This window comes from Aythya marila, assembly GCF_965140915.1.
Source record: "Aythya marila genome assembly, chromosome: 10".
Classification (NCBI taxonomy): Eukaryota; Metazoa; Chordata; class Aves; order Anseriformes; family Anatidae; genus Aythya; species Aythya marila.
This window is the reverse complement of record NC_139051.1, coordinates 20,639,048-20,658,318: the sequence shown is the minus strand read 5'-3', so window position 1 is coordinate 20,658,318 and position 19,271 is coordinate 20,639,048. Positions and strand designations below refer to the sequence as shown.

The window sequence follows — 19,271 nt, the reverse complement described above, 5'->3', positions numbered from 1 at the left end:
GGCATCTCAAGATTCTCAAGCCTGAATCATAACTTAAAGACAATCTGTTACATAAATCACTTCTCCTACCAGCCAAACCTATCTGAACTACTACTCCTTCCATTTGTCATTACACAATATCCTTGCATGAATTACCACAACTGCTAGCCTGGAATGAATTACACAGAAAGCATTTAATGTATTTTTAGCTGTCTTTTAGTATAGTTAAAAGAAGGAAGAGGAACCAGATAATGAGATTAGGCAGCTTTCTACAGACCAAGAACAAATATTCTGCAGACATGGTTTGGAAACTTCTACACTTTCTGTTTTATTTTTTCTTTTATTACTGGCTTCATAAAAATAATTGGACAGGTGCTACATAAGCACCATAAAATTAGAAAATTTTGCTTCTTGATCAAAGGGAAGGTGGAAAAGGAAATTGAGCAAGTTCAGCTTCTTTTCCCAATTTTTAGGCCTAGGTCCATTATTCCTAAACATATCTCATGGAGCATTTTGCTAGCACTATGTGCTATACAGCACCTATGAAGAATAGTCAAGGTAGTAGAAATTTTAGTATACTTTAATCCTCCTAAAAATTATCTGAAAATTCACAGCAGCTGTGTGTGCAATTGTATACAGATGGAATTATTCCCACCAGCTTGAGAGCATAACTCTAAAAAGATACTCCCCACGCTCCCACCTTGTATCTTTCAAAGGTACCTCTTGCTCACAGCAAAGAGAATTCAACTCGTAAGCAATGATGTAAGACCTGTTCAACTGATTTAAAGAGGCTGGAAAGTGTTTCATAAGAATAAACTTATTCTGCCATATTATATGGGAATATTCATGCAGGTCTAATATACAAATTATTGACCATATTAAATTGCTAAGGACTCTGACAGTTTTGTAACTGATTTTATTCTGTGGCATAGTTTTAGCATTCCTCTGCTTTCCATATAATTGCAACTGGAAAACACACAATACATAGTCAGCCGATGGTTTCATTTTATAAGGAAAAAAGTTCCTAATTTATGTTTGGCCAAAGGAATAATGAAATAAAACAGTTCTTATCTTACCTTTATTGTACATATTTGTTGGTACTTGGACATCACTCAGACTGATATTCACAGGTAAGTTATTGAAGTGGTCGTTTGGCACCAAAATGAACTCCTTTCCCAGCTCCAGATAGTTTCCTTCTTCATCTCGTTCATTTATGAGCACAGCATTGAAGTATTCATACTGCAAAAGAGACACATATCCAGTATTTTGAATGCACATTCAGCATAAAAATATAGGGAAGTTAATATAGCGTATCTCGATTCATTGATTAATGTTAATGCATCTCCTTCCAGAACAGAAAAGCAAGATACTTTTAGTATTTCTCAGAATGCCTCTATAATCCTCATACAGGTATATTTATGAAACCAGAGATTTATCAACACATCTCAGGGAAACCCCATATTACCTCAGGTTACCCATATTGCCTGTCCTGGAAATGTTATGGGTAGACCAAAGAACACCTTGAACATAAACAACATATGCACTATGGTAAACACAAAGCGCTCTAAATTTAAATAATTTGGTTAATAATTATTTAATGATGATCTCTCTGTTTACTCTCATCTGTTCAAGAACTGTTATCAGTGCTGAACCTAGGCCTTGATAGGCTAAAAGCAATTTTACTTCACAGGAACATTAACTAAACCAGTGATAGAATAATTTCTTCGGCCTTTTTCTTCTGAAGATGTTGTTGCCTACTTCATTGTGTACTGACTGATGTTTCCTAATGAAAAATCTTCACTTTGTGCTGAGCTTTACACTGGCACATCATTGTAAATTTTGTAAAACCAAGCATACTTTAATGTGGGCACATAAACTTAGTGGTGACTTATTTTGGACAAGAAATTGTCTGCCTCTTTATAGATTCCTGAAGAGTATTTTGGCCTGTTTTTTTTGACCAGATAAGCAAAAGCAATTTAGATAAAATTGATTTTTATTTTTTTTTATGACCTAGTTTAACCAGAAATTCTATCCAGCTTTGAAGGCAGCAGTGAAGACTACTTTTTAACCTCTTAAATGTCTTTAACCTTTGGCAACAGTTTTCATAATATGATTCTTAATTGAAACATACCGAAGTACAGCATCTTTGAAGAATTTCATTAATTTAAATCCTGATGTCTGCCCTAACTATCCATTCGATTGTAAATCAATATAAATAACATGAATCTTTGCAACCACAGATGGTATGTAATCCACACAACTTTTACAAGGATAAATATTGATACCATTTACACAGTAAAAACAGACTAACAAGTGTAAAAACTTCAATGTCATTTTGCAAGCACTGCTTCTCAGTGTGATAAGCAACTCATTCTAATAAACAATCAGGTAAAATTTTTACAATCAGTAGGCTTCCATTAAAAGAATAGATAATTTAACCAGTATCTTAAATGGAGGCTTACACATCAAGCTTTCAATATCCTGCTCTTTCAATTTTATTTTCAAAATGTCCACCCTATAAATTGGATTTTAGATTAAAATAGAATTCAGAATAAATCCTGTATATTAGCTTGGTTTTGAGCACCTACAGCATAAGAGAAATATATAAACTTGAAGTTCCACTTACTGTTATTCACATATAACAGTTTAAGACACATCAGCATTTGAAAATCAACCTAAATGAAATTAATCTGACATGACCAAACCTTTGACCTTAAAGATAATTTACTTTAATTGGGTTATACTGAGACGAACCAAATAATATGTTGTATATGTGTCATGAGTATATACAACTACATAAACCTAAATTTCTGGAGAAAAAAAAAAAAAAAGAAGAAAAAAAAATAGAAAGTGGTGGCTCTCCCATACACTCTCACAGCCCTCTCTTTCTGAAGCTATAGATAAAGAAAAGACTACAGATTCATTTCACTTAAAGTTGTAGTTTCACTAACTTTGAGAATTAATTCATTAATTATGAGAACTTTGCAAGACCCCCCGAGATGCTCCCCTTCTCAATACCACTGGAAAGATGTCACTGTTATACATTTAATTCTTCTCATAACAAAAGCAAATGGATGAAGAAAGTGATCACTTCCAAGAAACAGCAGTTCTTATTCTATCTGGGAGAAACCTTCTCCATTTGTTTGCTATACAGGTTTATGATAGACTACAGGATCATGAACTGCATTGTATGCCTGCTGCCCATATGTGACAGCAGCTATGTCGATTCACCCTCTCTGCAAAAGCCAGAGACACTAAGCAGAAGATTTGAAAGTCTAATTTGAATTTCCAGTCTTAGTAAGAAATAGAATATTCCTTCCAACATTAAGCTATGCACTAATGACTGTTGTAAAACCAACCCTACTCCAGCTCCAAGCAAGGAAGTACAGTGCCGAACTTTTCTGTAATATAGTAGATAGTATCTAAACCTGGAAGGAAGGCTGACATTCCACCTCTGGGAGTACAGTGATAAATAAAATTGTATTTCATGCTTCCTTCTTGCCAACCACCTCTACATCCCCTGGACTGTTAAATTCAATCAGGGTGAGGAGGATTGCACCATTTGTTTCCTTGTCCTTAATGACATAGCTTTGTTTTCCTTTTTGTTCTTCTGTTTTTGGAGCATGACAATACCTCTGCAACTGCTGGAGTTTCAGATAGGCCAGTGTTCCTTTCATGATGCTTCACGGCTTAGTAAGTCTTATTGGGATTGTCACAGAGCAATCAAAGCTTGTGTTGTTTTTTTTTTCCCCCCTATTAAAGGCCACCATTGGAAGCATTCACCAACACCCAAGTCAAAATTTAAACAAAAAAGTTTCATTTAAATATTACTCTAAAGAAACGATGAATACATTTGGAAATAAAAGATTCTGTACTAAATAAGGTAGCAATACAGTATTCCCCTTTAACTGAATTTATGTATCACAGAATAATTTATAGAGCAATTCACATGCAGACTTAGTGGTTTTAAGTACATCAGGTTACCTTGCCTACAGGTTTTATAATACTTAGAAAATGTTAGGATAAAAAATGGTCAAATTTCCAATAAGACTATCAGAATATATTTTGCCATGCAAAGCATGTCAATCACCTTGTCGTGGTTCCGCTCGAGTGGGCAGCCAAGCTCCACCACAGCCGCTCTCTCACTCCCCCTCCTCAAAGAGGAATGGGGAGAAAATATGTGAAAAGGGCTCAAGGATTGAGATAAGGACGAGAAAATCACGCAGTAATTATTGTAACGGGCAAAACAGACTCGGCATAAGGAGATAGTAAGATTTATTGCCTATTACTAACAAGCGAGAGAAGTGAGAAAACAAAGGAAAAATCAAACCAAAAGCACCTTCCCCCCCATCCACCTTCTTCCACCTCCTCCCCCCGAGCGGCGCAGGGGAACGGGGGAATGGGGGTTATGGTCAGTCTACAGCACTTCTTCTCTGCCGCTCCTTCTCGGTCACTCTCGTCCCCTGTGCTGTGGGGTCCCACCCACGGGATGCAGTCCTTGATGAACTGATCCGGCGTGGGCTTCCCACAGGCAGCAGCTCTTCCAGAACTGCTCCAGATATGGGTCCGTACCACGGGGTCCATCCCTCAGGAGAAAACTGCTCCAACCTGGCTCCCCTACGGGCAGCAGCTCCTGCCGGGTCACCTGCTCCTGCGTGGGCTCCTCTCCACGGGCTACAGGTCCGGCCCGGAATCTGCTCTGGCAGGGGTCTTCCACAGGGGGCAGCCTCCGTCGGTGCAGGGCCACCTGCTCCACCGTGGTCTCCTCCACGGGCTGCAGCGTGGAACCCTGCTCCACCGTGGTACTCCATGGGCTGCAGGGGGACATCCTGCTCCACCATGGTCCTCACCACAGGCCGCAGGGGACTTCTGCTCCGGCGCCTGGAGCACCTCTCCCCCTCCCTCTACACTGACCTTGGCACGTGCAGGCTGTTCTCTCACTCCCTTGACTCTCCCGGCTGCTGTCTGGCGCAGCGTTTTTTTCGCTGTCTTAAATATGCTCTCACAGAGGCGCAAACAACATCGCTTATTGGCTCAGATCTGGAAAACAATGGGGCCCTTCCCAAACATGGGGCAGCTTCTAGATCTTTCTCACAGAAACCACCCCTATAGCCCCCTGCTACCAAAACCTTGCCACGTAAACCCACTACACACCTCTAAAAGAATATTGCTTCCTTTCATTTGATGGGTTCTTCCTTTTCTAAAGGAATTAATTAGTGGACATTCTCCTTTGTCATGTTTTGTAAGTGGCAAGGCTAACCAAGTATTAAAAACGGTTATATTTTAAATTAATTAGAGCATTCATTTCACAATTAAGGGTATTTGGAATTGATCATTTCTTTGGTTGATTTAATATTCACTGAATTATTGGTGTAAGTATTCTCTCTTTTCAATTCTATAAGTATATATTCAATTATGTTATTTGTGTGTTACTTTTAAAGTAAATTGTAGCAGAGTATACTCCTTATTGTGTTACAGATAAAGGAATAAAAAATTAGAATATTATAATTCCCACCACCCTCCATGTTTCCAGCCCCCCCCAGCCTTTGGGGCAAATGCAAAGCCTGTTAACAATAACAGATTTAAGACTGCCCTGCAATCTATGAAAAGGAAACATCAGGTAGCATGCACAGTTCAAAAATACTATTTGTAAAAAAAAAGCAACAGCATTTAGGCAGAGCTGTTATACAGTGGCTTCTTTTGGACACTTTGCTTCCAAGGAAATTATTGAATGTGACAGCTGAAATGCAGTAGAAAGAAAATGAAAAAAAATAATAAAAATTGGAGGAAAAAGTAGTAAAGGAAATCCATCTGGCATTCTGACACTGCATTTGCGATAATGCCCAGGGGAAAGAGGATAAAGTTCTGCTTGCTGACAACACAAATACTCTACCTGCTAAGCTCTAAGAGAAAATGACTTCAATTTAATCTTGTCAATGGAGGTCCATTTTTGATGTAACCTTAACTTGGTGAGTTCTGAGTGTGCACAATATAACATGCCAAGAAGATATTAGTCTAATAAATAACAAAATAATTACCTAGGTTAGGAGCATAGCCAGTCTTTACTGTGACTTGGCCAGCAGATGAGTTCACACTAACCTTATGTACAGACTTGCACAGTGATCAATGAACCGAAGAAAAAGCATTCAGAAGAAATTTGTTTCATGTAATCTATTAGATGCATCTCAAGATCTGAATATGAACATTTATATTTTTGTGCATTTACACTGGCATTTAAACAAGCCCACTGGGTTCCATTGTTGCATTAGTTTTAAAAGCACATTCCTTGCTAGCATCTGCATCATTCTGAATGTTTTATCACCCACTTTGAATAGCCTCTCTATACTGTAATGAACAAATCTTACAGCAAGGCCATAAAGATCTGGGAAAAATAGGAATCTCGGCTTCCATGTGATTCATTTACTCTTGTGCAGAAAACCTTCTCAGCACAAGCCAGTATAAACTGATCTGTAGTGCTCAACAGTGCTCAAAACAAGCATCTGGACCCTTCTTTCCTGGCAAATGGATGAATATATTTGAGACATCCCAAAGAATCATATCACTAACACAGTCTCCAGAACCCTAGGATCCTCTAATATAGTGCAATGATCACAGTAGACAGACACTTGTGGGACTGTTAGATCATAAAATTATTTTACAGATTCATTCAGGCTGAACAGAAAAGGCAAACTTTGTTTTAAAACTCCATATGAGAGCTTCAGCCACAATACAGAAACATGCAGCCTGATCTCTGAGGATGGCTGACACAGACATATGTTAAGGATGAGAAAAAGTAATTCTTGCAAAAGGAATCAGAAAAGTTGTGAGAAAGGGCTAGGTTTGTGGTGTGCTAATAAAACCACGGGGTTAGGCTGCATTGGAGAGCTATCTACCAGGTAACAAGCAAACTTGGCAGCTACGTTTCACTTCAGTCCCTTACTTCAGCATAATGTCTCAACTAAACAAGCACCTTGATTACAATGGATATTTTGCTAAGACAAGATATCAGTAATATATATGAAATATTTAAAAATATTGTCATGCATAAATGCAGTGCTGTACAAACTTTTAGAAGTATGACATTCTCTATTTCCAGTTATATTAATCCTACTGTAAGTCAATACCTTGTGATGCTTTATCAAATATTTGTTAACATTGCATAGAACGTACATTGCTTTAAATGTAAAATTTTACTGCTTCATTTAAAAGAAAGAGACATTCTGATGCAAATTGCCTTTGTGACTCAGAGAATACGAGGCACATAACAACAAACACTTATCAGTTGGTTCTCATCTTATTTTAAAATCAAAAAGAATTTGCTTTTATTCTTATGAAACAATGAATTCTATGATTTTACTTCAATTTTTTTTTTCTGAAATACAGAAATTATTATTCCAAGATGGCATAACAAAATCCTGTTCACAGGGCTTTGCAGAAGGTGTAAGAACCCAATGGGAAATGATTAAACTAATGGTTCAACACATAGCAACATTGGGTCTATACTAGTAATTTTTAATTATGCAAAAAATCATTTTTTCAGCATTTTTCAACCATCTAGTCCCACCTAAAGGCAAAGCTGTAGGTTTCTGGAAGATACTAAATCAATGAAAGTTTATGTTATTTGCTTGAGCCTCAGTATGTATCAGAAAATGATAAAGCAAATATGGAAACTGAAGAAAAAAGTCTAGTATTAAGTGGCATTGGCATTTAATAATCAATGAGATTTTCAGCATAATAGGTGCTATCATCAGTAATTTGAAACAAACAAACAAACAAAATATTTTCTCACGACTGACAAGTTTAACACATCTCCTAACGGGCAGATATGTTTAGAAAAACATAATAAGGAAAGTCACACAGTCTGAGGGACCCTATCCTACTACTGAACACACTAACAGTCTCCATTCTGGTACTCGTGTTAATGAAGAGGCAGATGTCTGAATGCATACTAGCTTCCAGGGCCGAAAAATTATCTTTTGACAGTTTTCCACTAAGGAGAATTTTTGTTTTTAAGTATATGAATAAAAACCTTGTATTCAAGTACTTGGTTTGATGTTTAATGAACAAGTATAAAACATCATAAAAGCAAACTGCCTCATGCAATAAAACTGGTTCTGAATTTTAAAGAAGTTTTGAAATTGAAAAAAAATGTATATATTTTGTTGGGAGTTACAGTCTTTATCATATCTGATTATTCCCTGGAAGTCCTTACTTGTGTCTCTGGAGGAAACTCCAATGCATATCTCTTTTGCTCTTTTTAATGTCATTTACCAACAGCAACGATCACCTGGGCTTCAAAATGTTATGATCAGTCCCACTCTCTAATTATGGAAGGAGTGCAAAAATGTGACTTGCATCTTTGGAAAAACAACTGATCTAGTTGTCTACACAATCAGATTACACTGAGCCTTCTCCAGGCTATCCATTCTCTCAAAACTGTATTAAAATAGGATAAATAAATAACACTATTATAGTATAAAATCAATTATACCAGCATGCAAATTGATAACACAACAAGGTCTCAGAGGTCTTGTAAGGATTAGGTGATTCACGGAAAGTGGCAAATAGCAAGTAATTATCATGGCTATTTTAAATGATTCACCGAATTTAGAGACTCAATTTGATTGCAAGTTTCAGTTGGAGCCTCCTTTTCATTTAATGTTTAATAACTTCTAACATACCTACTTTTAGATGCAAAAGCTCTCAAGATTTTTTCTTTGTCAAAAGACTGAGCAAAAACTCACTGCTGGAGCTAGTAAACTCAAGAAGGAGAAAAGGCTTTACTACTTTTATCAGGCTTCCCATTTGGAACATATCATATCTGTATCACAACCTTGACTAGAGATCTAATGTTTTAGCTGGCTCTAGAAATGTGCAAGTGTGCAGTGTTCATTTTCATACACATAAAACCCTCCAGGGAGTACTTCATTCTATACAACAAAAGCATTCTCTGCTCCAGCAGCACCATTATTTCTCCTTCCTCCCAGGTCCGTGGTGATATATTACAAGAGAGCAGTTGCACAGATGAGCAGGTTAAGAGCCAGTTATCATTCTTGCACAGAAACAGAATGAACCATAAAAGAAAATAAATGAAAGTTTCTAGAGCAACTCGAAGTGAGAATTTCATGACTTACAAACATCTTATAACCAGAATACAATGCAAGTAAAGGCTGTGCATTTGTGAAGGTTGAGTGTTTCAAAACCACAAAATTACCCCAAACAGTAGAAAGCCTGTATCCCTGCCAATGAGCTTACACTTTAATACCATGGAACAGTAACAGGGCAAAAATCCCTAGCATGGGAAATCCACCAGTATAGTAATGTAGCTGTTTGATAAGGCTTATCATGGTGCACATATTGCTGAGTGAGGATGATGGGAATACTTCTGGGGCTGGGGTGCAGCTGCACCCAACACACTGCTCCTGCAGTGCCGCTCAGGCTCTGTGCTGCTGGTCAGGACACATCTGTACATCTTGGTACTGACACGCACAGGAGAGGACTCCTCTCTGTGCTTCCAACTCAGAAATACGCTAACAGAGGAGGCTCATTTTTCTTGCTAATACAAGAGCTGTTGAGCTTTATTTAAACAATAATTTGGAAAGAGAAATAGCCTAAAACTTTTCACTCCAAAAGGATAAGACCCGTGCAAAAGCAAAGAAAAATACTGAAGTATTTTTCACTTGTGGATGTTAAAACATTTATGAACACATCTGTATCAAGCTCACCATTACTTCCATGCTACAGTAGCAGTGATCTTCCACCACTAGCACCAGATTAAGAAAACTGCAATACAACATTACACAGTAAGCTTTGAGTAGATAAATAGTACATTGCAGAGCATTAGAAACCCTTCACTATGACTTATTTTATTTTCAGATAGTGTCCCATTGATATGGATGTGGCCAAAATGCAGACACAAAACACAAATGCTGATGGGTTATCGGGGTGCCCAGGGAGGAGCAGGTGCAATAAAATCTCTGTAGCTTTGTTGAGCAGTTAGATGCACAGACATGCACTGGAGAAGGCTTTAGGATACTCTTCTCTTTCAAAGTCTAAAGACAGATACAGAAATGCAGTTTGATGCATATGAGAAATATCACCTTGATTTTAAAATATTTGCTTTTCATATTTCTTTTTAAAAGGACATGGGTAAGGAGGGATATTCATTCTTTTTCAGCAGCTGGTAGAAGCAGCAAAAATCAAGGCTGCATGATTTTTACAGTAGGATTAACTCCTGACTTCTGGCCATGCTCAGGGGATAAGGTTATGCATGTTATAAACTTGACCAGTATTTTGAAGATAGTTGGCACATTTAAAAAGTGCATGAAGTACGATTTCAAGTTTGTTGTATTTGCCCTCAGAATCCACTTCTTAAAAAAAAAAAACAAAAAACATTTGTCACATACATCAAGCCAATCATCAATGGATTTCTCTAGCCTACTAACTCAAATGTTCCTAAAAACAGTTGTATGGGGCTGATCTTTGTATGCAAATTTGTATAACTATGAAGATTAAAAAAAAAAAAAAAAAAAAAAGGAACCAGCCTCAGTAATAGCTAGAACCATAGGTCTCCTTCATATCTCACTCCATGTAGAGCCTATCAAGCTACTTAACAGGCAGGAACAACTTCTATAAAATAATTATGTAACAAAATATTCTGCAAAGAGGAGGAAAAGAGCAGACTTGCTTAAAAATCAACACAGTAATATTTTCTAAAGGTTTCGATCTTATCACGAGTTAACCCATTAATGGTGTTCAATATATAACACTAAAAAATCCCAAACAATTTATAATGTGCTATAGAAATTGAAAAGCAAGCTATTTCACAAATGGATAAGTTGAAAAGTGAAAGTGAAGTGAAAGTGAAATCAGTGAAGTTCTTTGCTTGTTCAGCGCATCTGACACAGGCAGGTTCATGACAACCCTCAAGGTTGCTTCTAATTGTCAGTGGAGACACATCGGACTTCTGTGTGCCTTTTTACAGCCACATGCTCTAAGTGTCTCATTCCTACTTCCATGTAGGAAGAAGAAAATATTTCTCAAGCTCTGCTTCATCTGTCTCCCGTGAGAAGCAACATGAACCTAGATCCTTTAAAGTCTAAGGCATGCATATAATGCTGCCCTCAGTGAGAGCTGTACTGTCTCCTCAAGACACACTCAGGGATAGTAGAGAGCCTGTACAGAGTGTTTTGCTAGGCTGGAGGTTAATAACTATCCCTAATAAAACAGAAAGCAACAGACAGTTCATATACAGAAATCTACAACATCTGAACACTGACTGTAGCTGATAATGAATTAAAGCATGTACTTCACCAGATTTTTTTTTCATACCACTAGGGGATAATCAAAATGATTAAATGCTAAAGAACTAGAACACAAAACTCCATGGGGCTCACTGCAATCCAAGGTTTGTTTTGCTACTTCTAATCAGCCACCATACACACAGGAGGTTAAATTAATATTATCGACTACACAAAGGACAGCAAAACAACACGTGCTACATTATTGAATTTAGTTGGGAGTAAAGTAAGAGATGAGATGTTGAGCAACTGAACATATACAAATCCTCTTCAAATGATTAATGACTCTCTCTTGCAATATAGAAATTTGGTCAGCTAAGCCCGCAGTTGAAATAACAAGACGATGATGATGAGTTAATTTAATAAAAGAAACACGTCTCTAGTGTCACACAATCCTGGGGAAGGTCAGAGGAGGGGGGGACAATGGCATCTATTTTATTTATGAAATGAATTTTAAGTGTTTAAAAAAACTCTCATGAAGAAAGAAAAATGTGGTCAAGAAAATAATTATTCTATAACAAGGAAGAATAATAAACCTGACTACAGCTTGCAAAATTTCCTCCTATGTGCACATATATCAGAATACTCAAACTTGCAGGTTACGTTACAAGAGCTCTTCAAAGCTGCAGACTGCATGAAGAACAGCACGCTTTCTGATGGGGTTACTGCTGAATTGCAAGTAGCATTTCCCTGATTTCTTGCAGCATTGCTTTACGTTGATTGCATTACTCAAGTTTTAAAAATACACACACAAAAAAAAAACAACTTTTTTTTTTTTTTTTTAACTTTATTTAAATTGAACTCCATTTTATATTTGGCCTGTAACCTAGGCTATTATGGGGAAGCCAGTGGATGAGGTGGGTTAAAAACTCAGATATTGCAAAATATTACGTGAGTAAAACAAACATCAGCACACTCTAATTCATGTGAGCAAGCAGTGCAGTCCAAGTGCATCCATTATGATATTTTATATCATAAATATAAAAGTGATCTCTATTTTCAGCTTTTAACCATTTTTCACATCAAACAAAGGCAGGCTAACAGTGATAAAGATAGCAGCAATAAAGGAACATATTACATAATCTGAACTTGTCAGAGCAATGTCATAAAACTATCTGGAGTCTGTACCATTATTTCTCTACCATATTAAAATCCCAGATATCTGTGGAACAATTTACTTGTGGGTTATCCAAGGTGTACACTGTGATGCTATTGTACTCTTACACAAAACTTCAGAGTTAATGGGGAAACCACAGCACAGTGCAAGGCTCTGTGAAAGCAATCACAGACTATCTAATCACAGAGATATCTTAAGGAGAATTATAATTTTCCTTGTACCAGATGTAATTTGTGTGGCTTTTTTATCTGAATTAAAGCAAATCAACACTTTTAGAGAAGTTGTTCAGGCAAAGCAAGCAATAGGCATAAAGTCCTAGTTTGAAACCCATCTGAGCAATGGGATAACTGACAGTTTTACAAATCAGCAACCCCACAATCCAGCATGCTTCCCAGTCTTGTTTACAAGCATTAAAAGTGCAGGCTAAATGGAAGGGAGAGATAATATCTTCCAAAGACTCTGAGGAATCCCAGAAACATTCCTAGGAAGGGTCTTGCATGAAGCCATCTGCTGAGAAGTCCAGAAGCCACAGTGGGCAATGGCAGCCCAGGCTGGCTGTACTGTGTTCTTGTGTGTTTCCTTCAGCTCATCAGGAAAGATCACACACGCAGAGGCCTCTCAGCCATCTAAACAAATTAAAAAATATTTTGCAGCTCTCTTTAGTTACTCTTTCTAAACATCCCAATTTCCTATTTCACTGCTCCCTTCCTGTCTCTGGTAAAGAATAAATTGAAAATAACAAGACGTGAAGGGGAACACAGTATCATTAATCAAAAATTAGTCTGAAATGCACTCCACTAACTTTTGAATGGAAAACATGTTACACAGATATATAAATTCCCCTTCATGAGACTACATTGATGGAGAAGAGTCAAATGTAAAAATATTATACACATTTTAATTTATGATTTACAGGAAATCCTGTATTGCCTTTGAACATTTACTGTAGAAACAAAGATTCCTAGAAATGTCCTCCTTTACAGAAAAGATTCATCAGTTTTGAATGCATTGGCTCTGAGCTTATTGCCACAGCTAAAACAATATTCATAAAAATATAATCATACTTAATGTTTTAAATATTTCCTTCAATGGGCAGTTGCTATATTCAATGAATCTTGCTTCCATACTTGTTTTATTTCATATCTATGACATTGACATGCAGTGCCAATAGCCTTCCCTGAAAAATATACATTTATAACCACTGCAATTCAATGCTGCCTTGAACAGAATGCTTAACCAACAGGAGAAAGTATTTAAATAATGGAAAGTTCATAAGGCTGACCCACAGGTCATTAATTCAGACTTCCCAGACATTAGTTTACTATGCAACTGACTTGCTATATGCAGATTCCAAGGGAGAAATTTTACTAGATGTTGTTATGCTATCCTCCAACTGCCTCCAAAAAGATCCTCCCTCCTAAATAAGGTGCCATGAGAGCACTTCATTAAGCAACCAGTTTGCCATTGGTTATTTCATTGAAATGATATATACAGTGACTAGACCACACAGGGATCTGAACAACAATACATACCACATATCATAAAGAAACCCTGAAATGTAATACACATCTCAACCATTTACTGATCTGTACTTTAAACAAACAGAGACCTAAACCAGACTTACAAACTAGTGAAAAAAAATATTTTCAAACCCAGAAGGATTTATGCTAATGGATACCATTCAAATGCCTAATGTAGCACGCATCTTAAGACAGAGATACACCATGGATAATTCCTCAGCAAATGTTCAGGTACTTAGAGCACAAATATGGGTTTAGGTTTACCTGAGCTATATGCTGAGGCTGAAAATTTGCAGGGTTTTTTTTACAGTAAAGCTGATTGACAGTAATGAAGCAGCATCCCTGTAATCTCTCCAATTACTATTCTGAATATTATTGTATTTAGAAAGAGTTTTACAACAGGAAGACTTATTGCTAATACAAGAATATTTTCTAAGCAGAAAATGTATGTAAGTAGACATCCTGTATTTTAACTGCTTTTACCCATGACATGAATATTTGTCAGCATCTTGGGTTCAGTTAGATAGTGACAAACCCTAAACCCTTTCAGGAAATGAAACAATTAAAAAAAAAAGTCTCTGCTACAGAGAAACTTTTTCATGCAGAATCTTTGATATCAGTGGGACAGTGGTTGCACCAGTTGAAAACAATAGCTGTCCCTTTATCCTGAAACATAGCTGTGACTAAGGAGATAAACTGATACAATACCATTTTGATGGACAGAAGAATTGTTTCCAACTGCATATTTTATCCCTACTCCACCCCCACATCCTCTGCATAAGCATGCCTGAGAAGGTGAAAAGAATTTGACATTTGGTGCTTCTTTGCTGTAATAATTCTCACAGTTCCCAGGCACTTAGAGAGTCAGCAGAAGCCGAAGCACAAATTGCCTTCCTGGCCTTCACTAAGGGCATCTAAAAAGAGAACAGCAGTACTGATGGCTCAAGACCCACGTATTCAATACATTTTTCTGTGCCTCCAGCTCAAAGTATTAATGCGCAACACTGGCATCTTCCTGCCACAGTTCAAGTGTCAAGCTGGGATTTCTCCAAGCTGAGTCTCACAGTGATTACTAAAGGCCAGGACTTTGTCAGCTAAACATTAACAAATGGGAGAAGAGAAAACAGCCTTCAAGTTCTCCATGGAAAGCAGTAAGATCAGATCACCAACACTTTTCCTGGTTAGCTCCAATATTTGTGTTTATGAAACCTTCACAGTATTGCCCAAGGAAGTATTCATACATGCCATCATATTGCTGTGCAGTATTTCAGCACACTGGCTGAAGAACTATGAGGTGACAACAGGTGAAGAGTTTCACCTTTTGTTTTTTTCCTATAGCTATTCTTTCTAAAATTAATTTAGATTAAATGGATGTTTCAGAAGCAGCAAACATATGTGTCACTACAGTGCTAGAAGTAAAACCTCAAGCCAATCAGACACAATTAGAACCTTTTTACTTTAACTCACCTCACTGGGGTCCTCCTATTTGCAGCTCCGCTAACTACAAATTAGCAGGTTAACAAAGTTCAGAGAAGAATCAAATGCTAAAATACTGTTTCTGAAATTTGAAGCTCTCTGTCCCAGTCCAACATGACAGCAATTTGTTTTACTTTGAATTATAAAACAGTCAAGTATATCTATATATTTCCACAATGAAATCTTGCAAAAATGTTTTAATTTTTTCAATAGGTGCTGATCTTTAAGCAATGTGCTCAAAAGAGCAGAAAGAAATACAAAATCAATACTTCATATCTCACAAGGGAGAGATCAGTCTTGTTTCCCTATCTGTAAAATGGGAATAATCACACCTGATTTTTGCAAGACTGAAACTGATGAAAAATTTTGTACACACTGATTTTCCTGCTGAAATAATTGTTAATTACAACCAGTAAAATCAGATCACAGTTCTATTTTTAACAGCAACATATTAACTACCTGAGAGTTTTGCAAAGCCTCGAAGAAACTCTTCACATGACTGGTGTGTTTACAGGCAAGATGATCAATACAGGGGATCCACTGATTATTAATTCAGAAGGATAAGTAATAAGACAGCTTCCTAATATGTCATTAGTGTCTACGAATCAGTCTCACTTGTGTGGATGCAGGCCAGAAGGCATCCTAGAATAGCTAAAAAATACTTACTATGTTTTCTACCAAGCCAATAGCTTAAGTATCACCATGAGTCACCGACGCTGACTAGCTGGTGACAATAATGTGTTGAAATTATAAACGTCAAATGTTTGTGATTCACTTAAATAAAGCGCCTGCGTTTAATTTATTTATATTAAGCTTCCACATTTCTGAGCCATGGTTTCACCCAACTACTTCCCTAGGAGTATAAATCACCATCAAAGTACACAAGAGTACATGTAAATCTGCAGAACATAACTGGGTTTGAATATGACGCACAGCAAACAATTACAAAAGCACATAGGCAGACTCATTGTCAAAGCTGCTCCAGCCTTGGAAGCATCTTCACATTTTTCCGCAGTTTACGCAGGAATTTAAAATGTAGCAAGTATATAATTAGTATGAAATGCTATTAACTCATACTGTGGGAAAATACAGAAAGCACTGAAATAGAGCTCTGCGGATCTCCTTCCTTTTTCTCTCCACCCAAACTGCAATCAAGCGTATGCCTATTCTACTCTCTGAACATACTGCCAGAACTCAGTTTTGGGAGCTGGCTTCTTTCTCCTCTGACTGTAATACTGAATGTTTCATTTTTCAATGTCACACTATTTACCATGCACATATTTTAGTCATATCATTTCACAGTATTGGGGCTGGCTGGCTCACGGGTTCTTTGTACATGTACCTATTTTCCTTCATTCTTTTTCATTGCTTTCTCACAAGCCTGCTTGCCAAGTCCTATTTGCCTGTATTTGTAAAATAAGCAGGAACTATTATCAGTCCTTTGAAAGGCACACAATACAGACTTCTAGGAAAAAGCTACAGGATTCATCTGCATGGTTTGAGAAGAAACAGCTTGGGGTGCTTCTACTCTGATTCACTCTGAATTTTGCTCCAAGCTGTGTGTCAGGAGCCGATCTAAAATCTTCTGAGTCTACTTGTAACAGTGAAAACATGAGACCAAAATATTCTTAGATTTCGGTACAGAACAATAAATCAACCCTCAGATTAGAGCAATGGGGCTCAAGTTTGCTTCAAGAGCTCTGTGAACCTCAGCAAAGCTCTCAGGGAAATTTAGCTTTTTGTTATAGCTGAAGTCCGTCAATGTTTGGCATGGTTCCACAAGTTTTAACAGAAAGTTCGTAAAGCTTTGGTAAGCACATGCTTTTACTAGAGTTAACCTGAAATAAGCAAGCTTTGGTAAGCACATGCTTTTACTAGAGTTAACCTGAAATAAGCAAGGTAATACACATTCCTATGTATACTCTGTTTCTGAATTTGGGGTGTATTTCACCATACTAGAATTAAGTGAAAGCAAAGACACAGAAGAAAAACAAAGATATAAAGAATAAAGCATGGGAATAGAAATTAAGACTTGGTTCTACTCTGCCCAAAATTTCACGTCTTCTGAAAAAATGAGAAGTAAAATGGAAAAAAAATAATTTAAAAAAATGACTAAGTAGTGTAACTATTCATGTTTCATTCTCAAGCGTTGCATTTGGCTTTAAATTCGGTGTGTCCCCTTCCGTGCTGAAGGGTAAGTATGCTGGGGTAGAAACTCTCTTAATTCAGAGACAAAAAGTGAGTTGGAAGCTGTGTTAGCTTGCCTGCACAGTGCTATGCCCCATTTAATTAACTTTGTTGAGCCTACAACATCAGGAGCAGCCTCAGACTATGTAGAGTTCCTGCTTTCAAGCCCACAGCTAATGGCATCCTGACAGGTGGACAGACCAGCATCCTACACTGCATGCTTCAGGAAGCATGTTGCAGACATAATGGATGTAGATTTTTCTGAAATTTGACCTATTCTCATAAGTATTATTTTGTTCCTACTTGGAGAAGTATGATTGTCTTGATCAAAATATGAAATAATCTCCAGTTCTCTAAGATTTAGGTTTCGACTTGTTAGCTAAAAAGCATAAAGATTATAGATCATATACGTGAGCTCATCAATCACCTTATTGTTTTCACTCAAATATTTTCAAACAGGTTCAATGTATCAAAGAATACAAAAATTCTGAAAATAAAATCCCTCTCTTAACCATATTTCAATTTTGTAGCCCATGTCTATCTGGCATTCACCGGCCCCTCTCAGTTATATACCTGCACCAATGCTGAAATGAACTTCCTTGCCCCAGCATTTACTCCAAAACACATTTGGTCATTTACTCTCCTTCCCTAAAACTCATTACATTGTACTGTATTTAACTATATTTACAAAAGGTCATGACTACCGTAAATCCTAAGTCTTAGGCTTTATTATATTAAAATTAAGTTCCAAAGTGTCTGCCCTTTTACATATAAGAACATTATAATTTAATATTCTGAGGGGAGAGGGAAAAAAACTAGTTAATTAGGGGCAGAAGTATGCACACACATACACACACACACCCTGCCAACAGACATCCTTTTATCCCTGTACAGCATGGTCCTCTCACACCTGGATCTCCCAAAAAGCTCTGCCCAAGGTGTCCCATAGGGAACACCCGAGCACTGGCCAAGGTCCCCCCCACCTCTGCAGGTACATGAGTACAGGACTGGGAGCCCCATACTGAGGCTTCAGCCAGCCCTCCCTGGCACACTGTCTGTGGGCAGAGCAGGAGCTACTTTCCCCCTGCTCAAATCCATCCAACACCCCTGTGCCCATACCTGTGTGCTCACACCAGCCGAGGCCAGGAAGGGCACAGCAGGGACCAGGGACGCATCTCAGGGGGTATGAGGAAGGAGCTGCTCTTCACTGGGACGGAGATGGGCATGGGCTGTGAACCCTGGCTCAGGAAACAAGAGGTTGTGCACAGGCACTGCCCAGGAGCTGCTGCTCCTTTTGCAGGTGGTGGCTTTTGAGCAGAAGTGGCATCTGCAAACCCTTGACATGCAGCTCTCCAACCAAGGGCCCAGAATTACTCCGGACAGAGGGAACTGCCAGCTGTCACCCCCTGGGGAGAAATGCTAACTAAATGCTTCCTCTCATTTGGGTGGACCTACATGTATATGGCTCTGTAAGAGACTTTTTCTCCATGTAACATTATGTGAAGACATGTTTTAAAGAGACTGGTGCAAAGACCCTTTTCACCACCTCCACTTCAATGTTCACAGAAAAGGGGAGTAATAGGGAGCTTACTGGGAACAGATTATAAAGGTAAGATCCGACAGCATAGGAGAACAGATCTCAAGAGTAACCTTTAACAAATAACGGCTACAGTCCCAAACGAGTTAACAAAA

The 19,271-nt window shown here is 37.8% G+C and overlaps 1 protein-coding gene across 1 annotated transcript in view; it reads right to left on the bottom strand.

Moving 5' to 3' along the window:
- CACNA2D3 (calcium voltage-gated channel auxiliary subunit alpha2delta 3) overlaps window positions 1-19,271 on the bottom strand; it is a 463,161-nt gene that overhangs the window by 288,762 nt on the left and 155,128 nt on the right. The window contains exon 5 of the mRNA XM_082768173.1: window positions 1,056-1,218. Within this exon, the coding sequence (XP_082624299.1) occupies window positions 1,056-1,218 (163 nt within the window). The remainder of the gene's footprint in view (window positions 1-1,055; window positions 1,219-19,271) is intronic.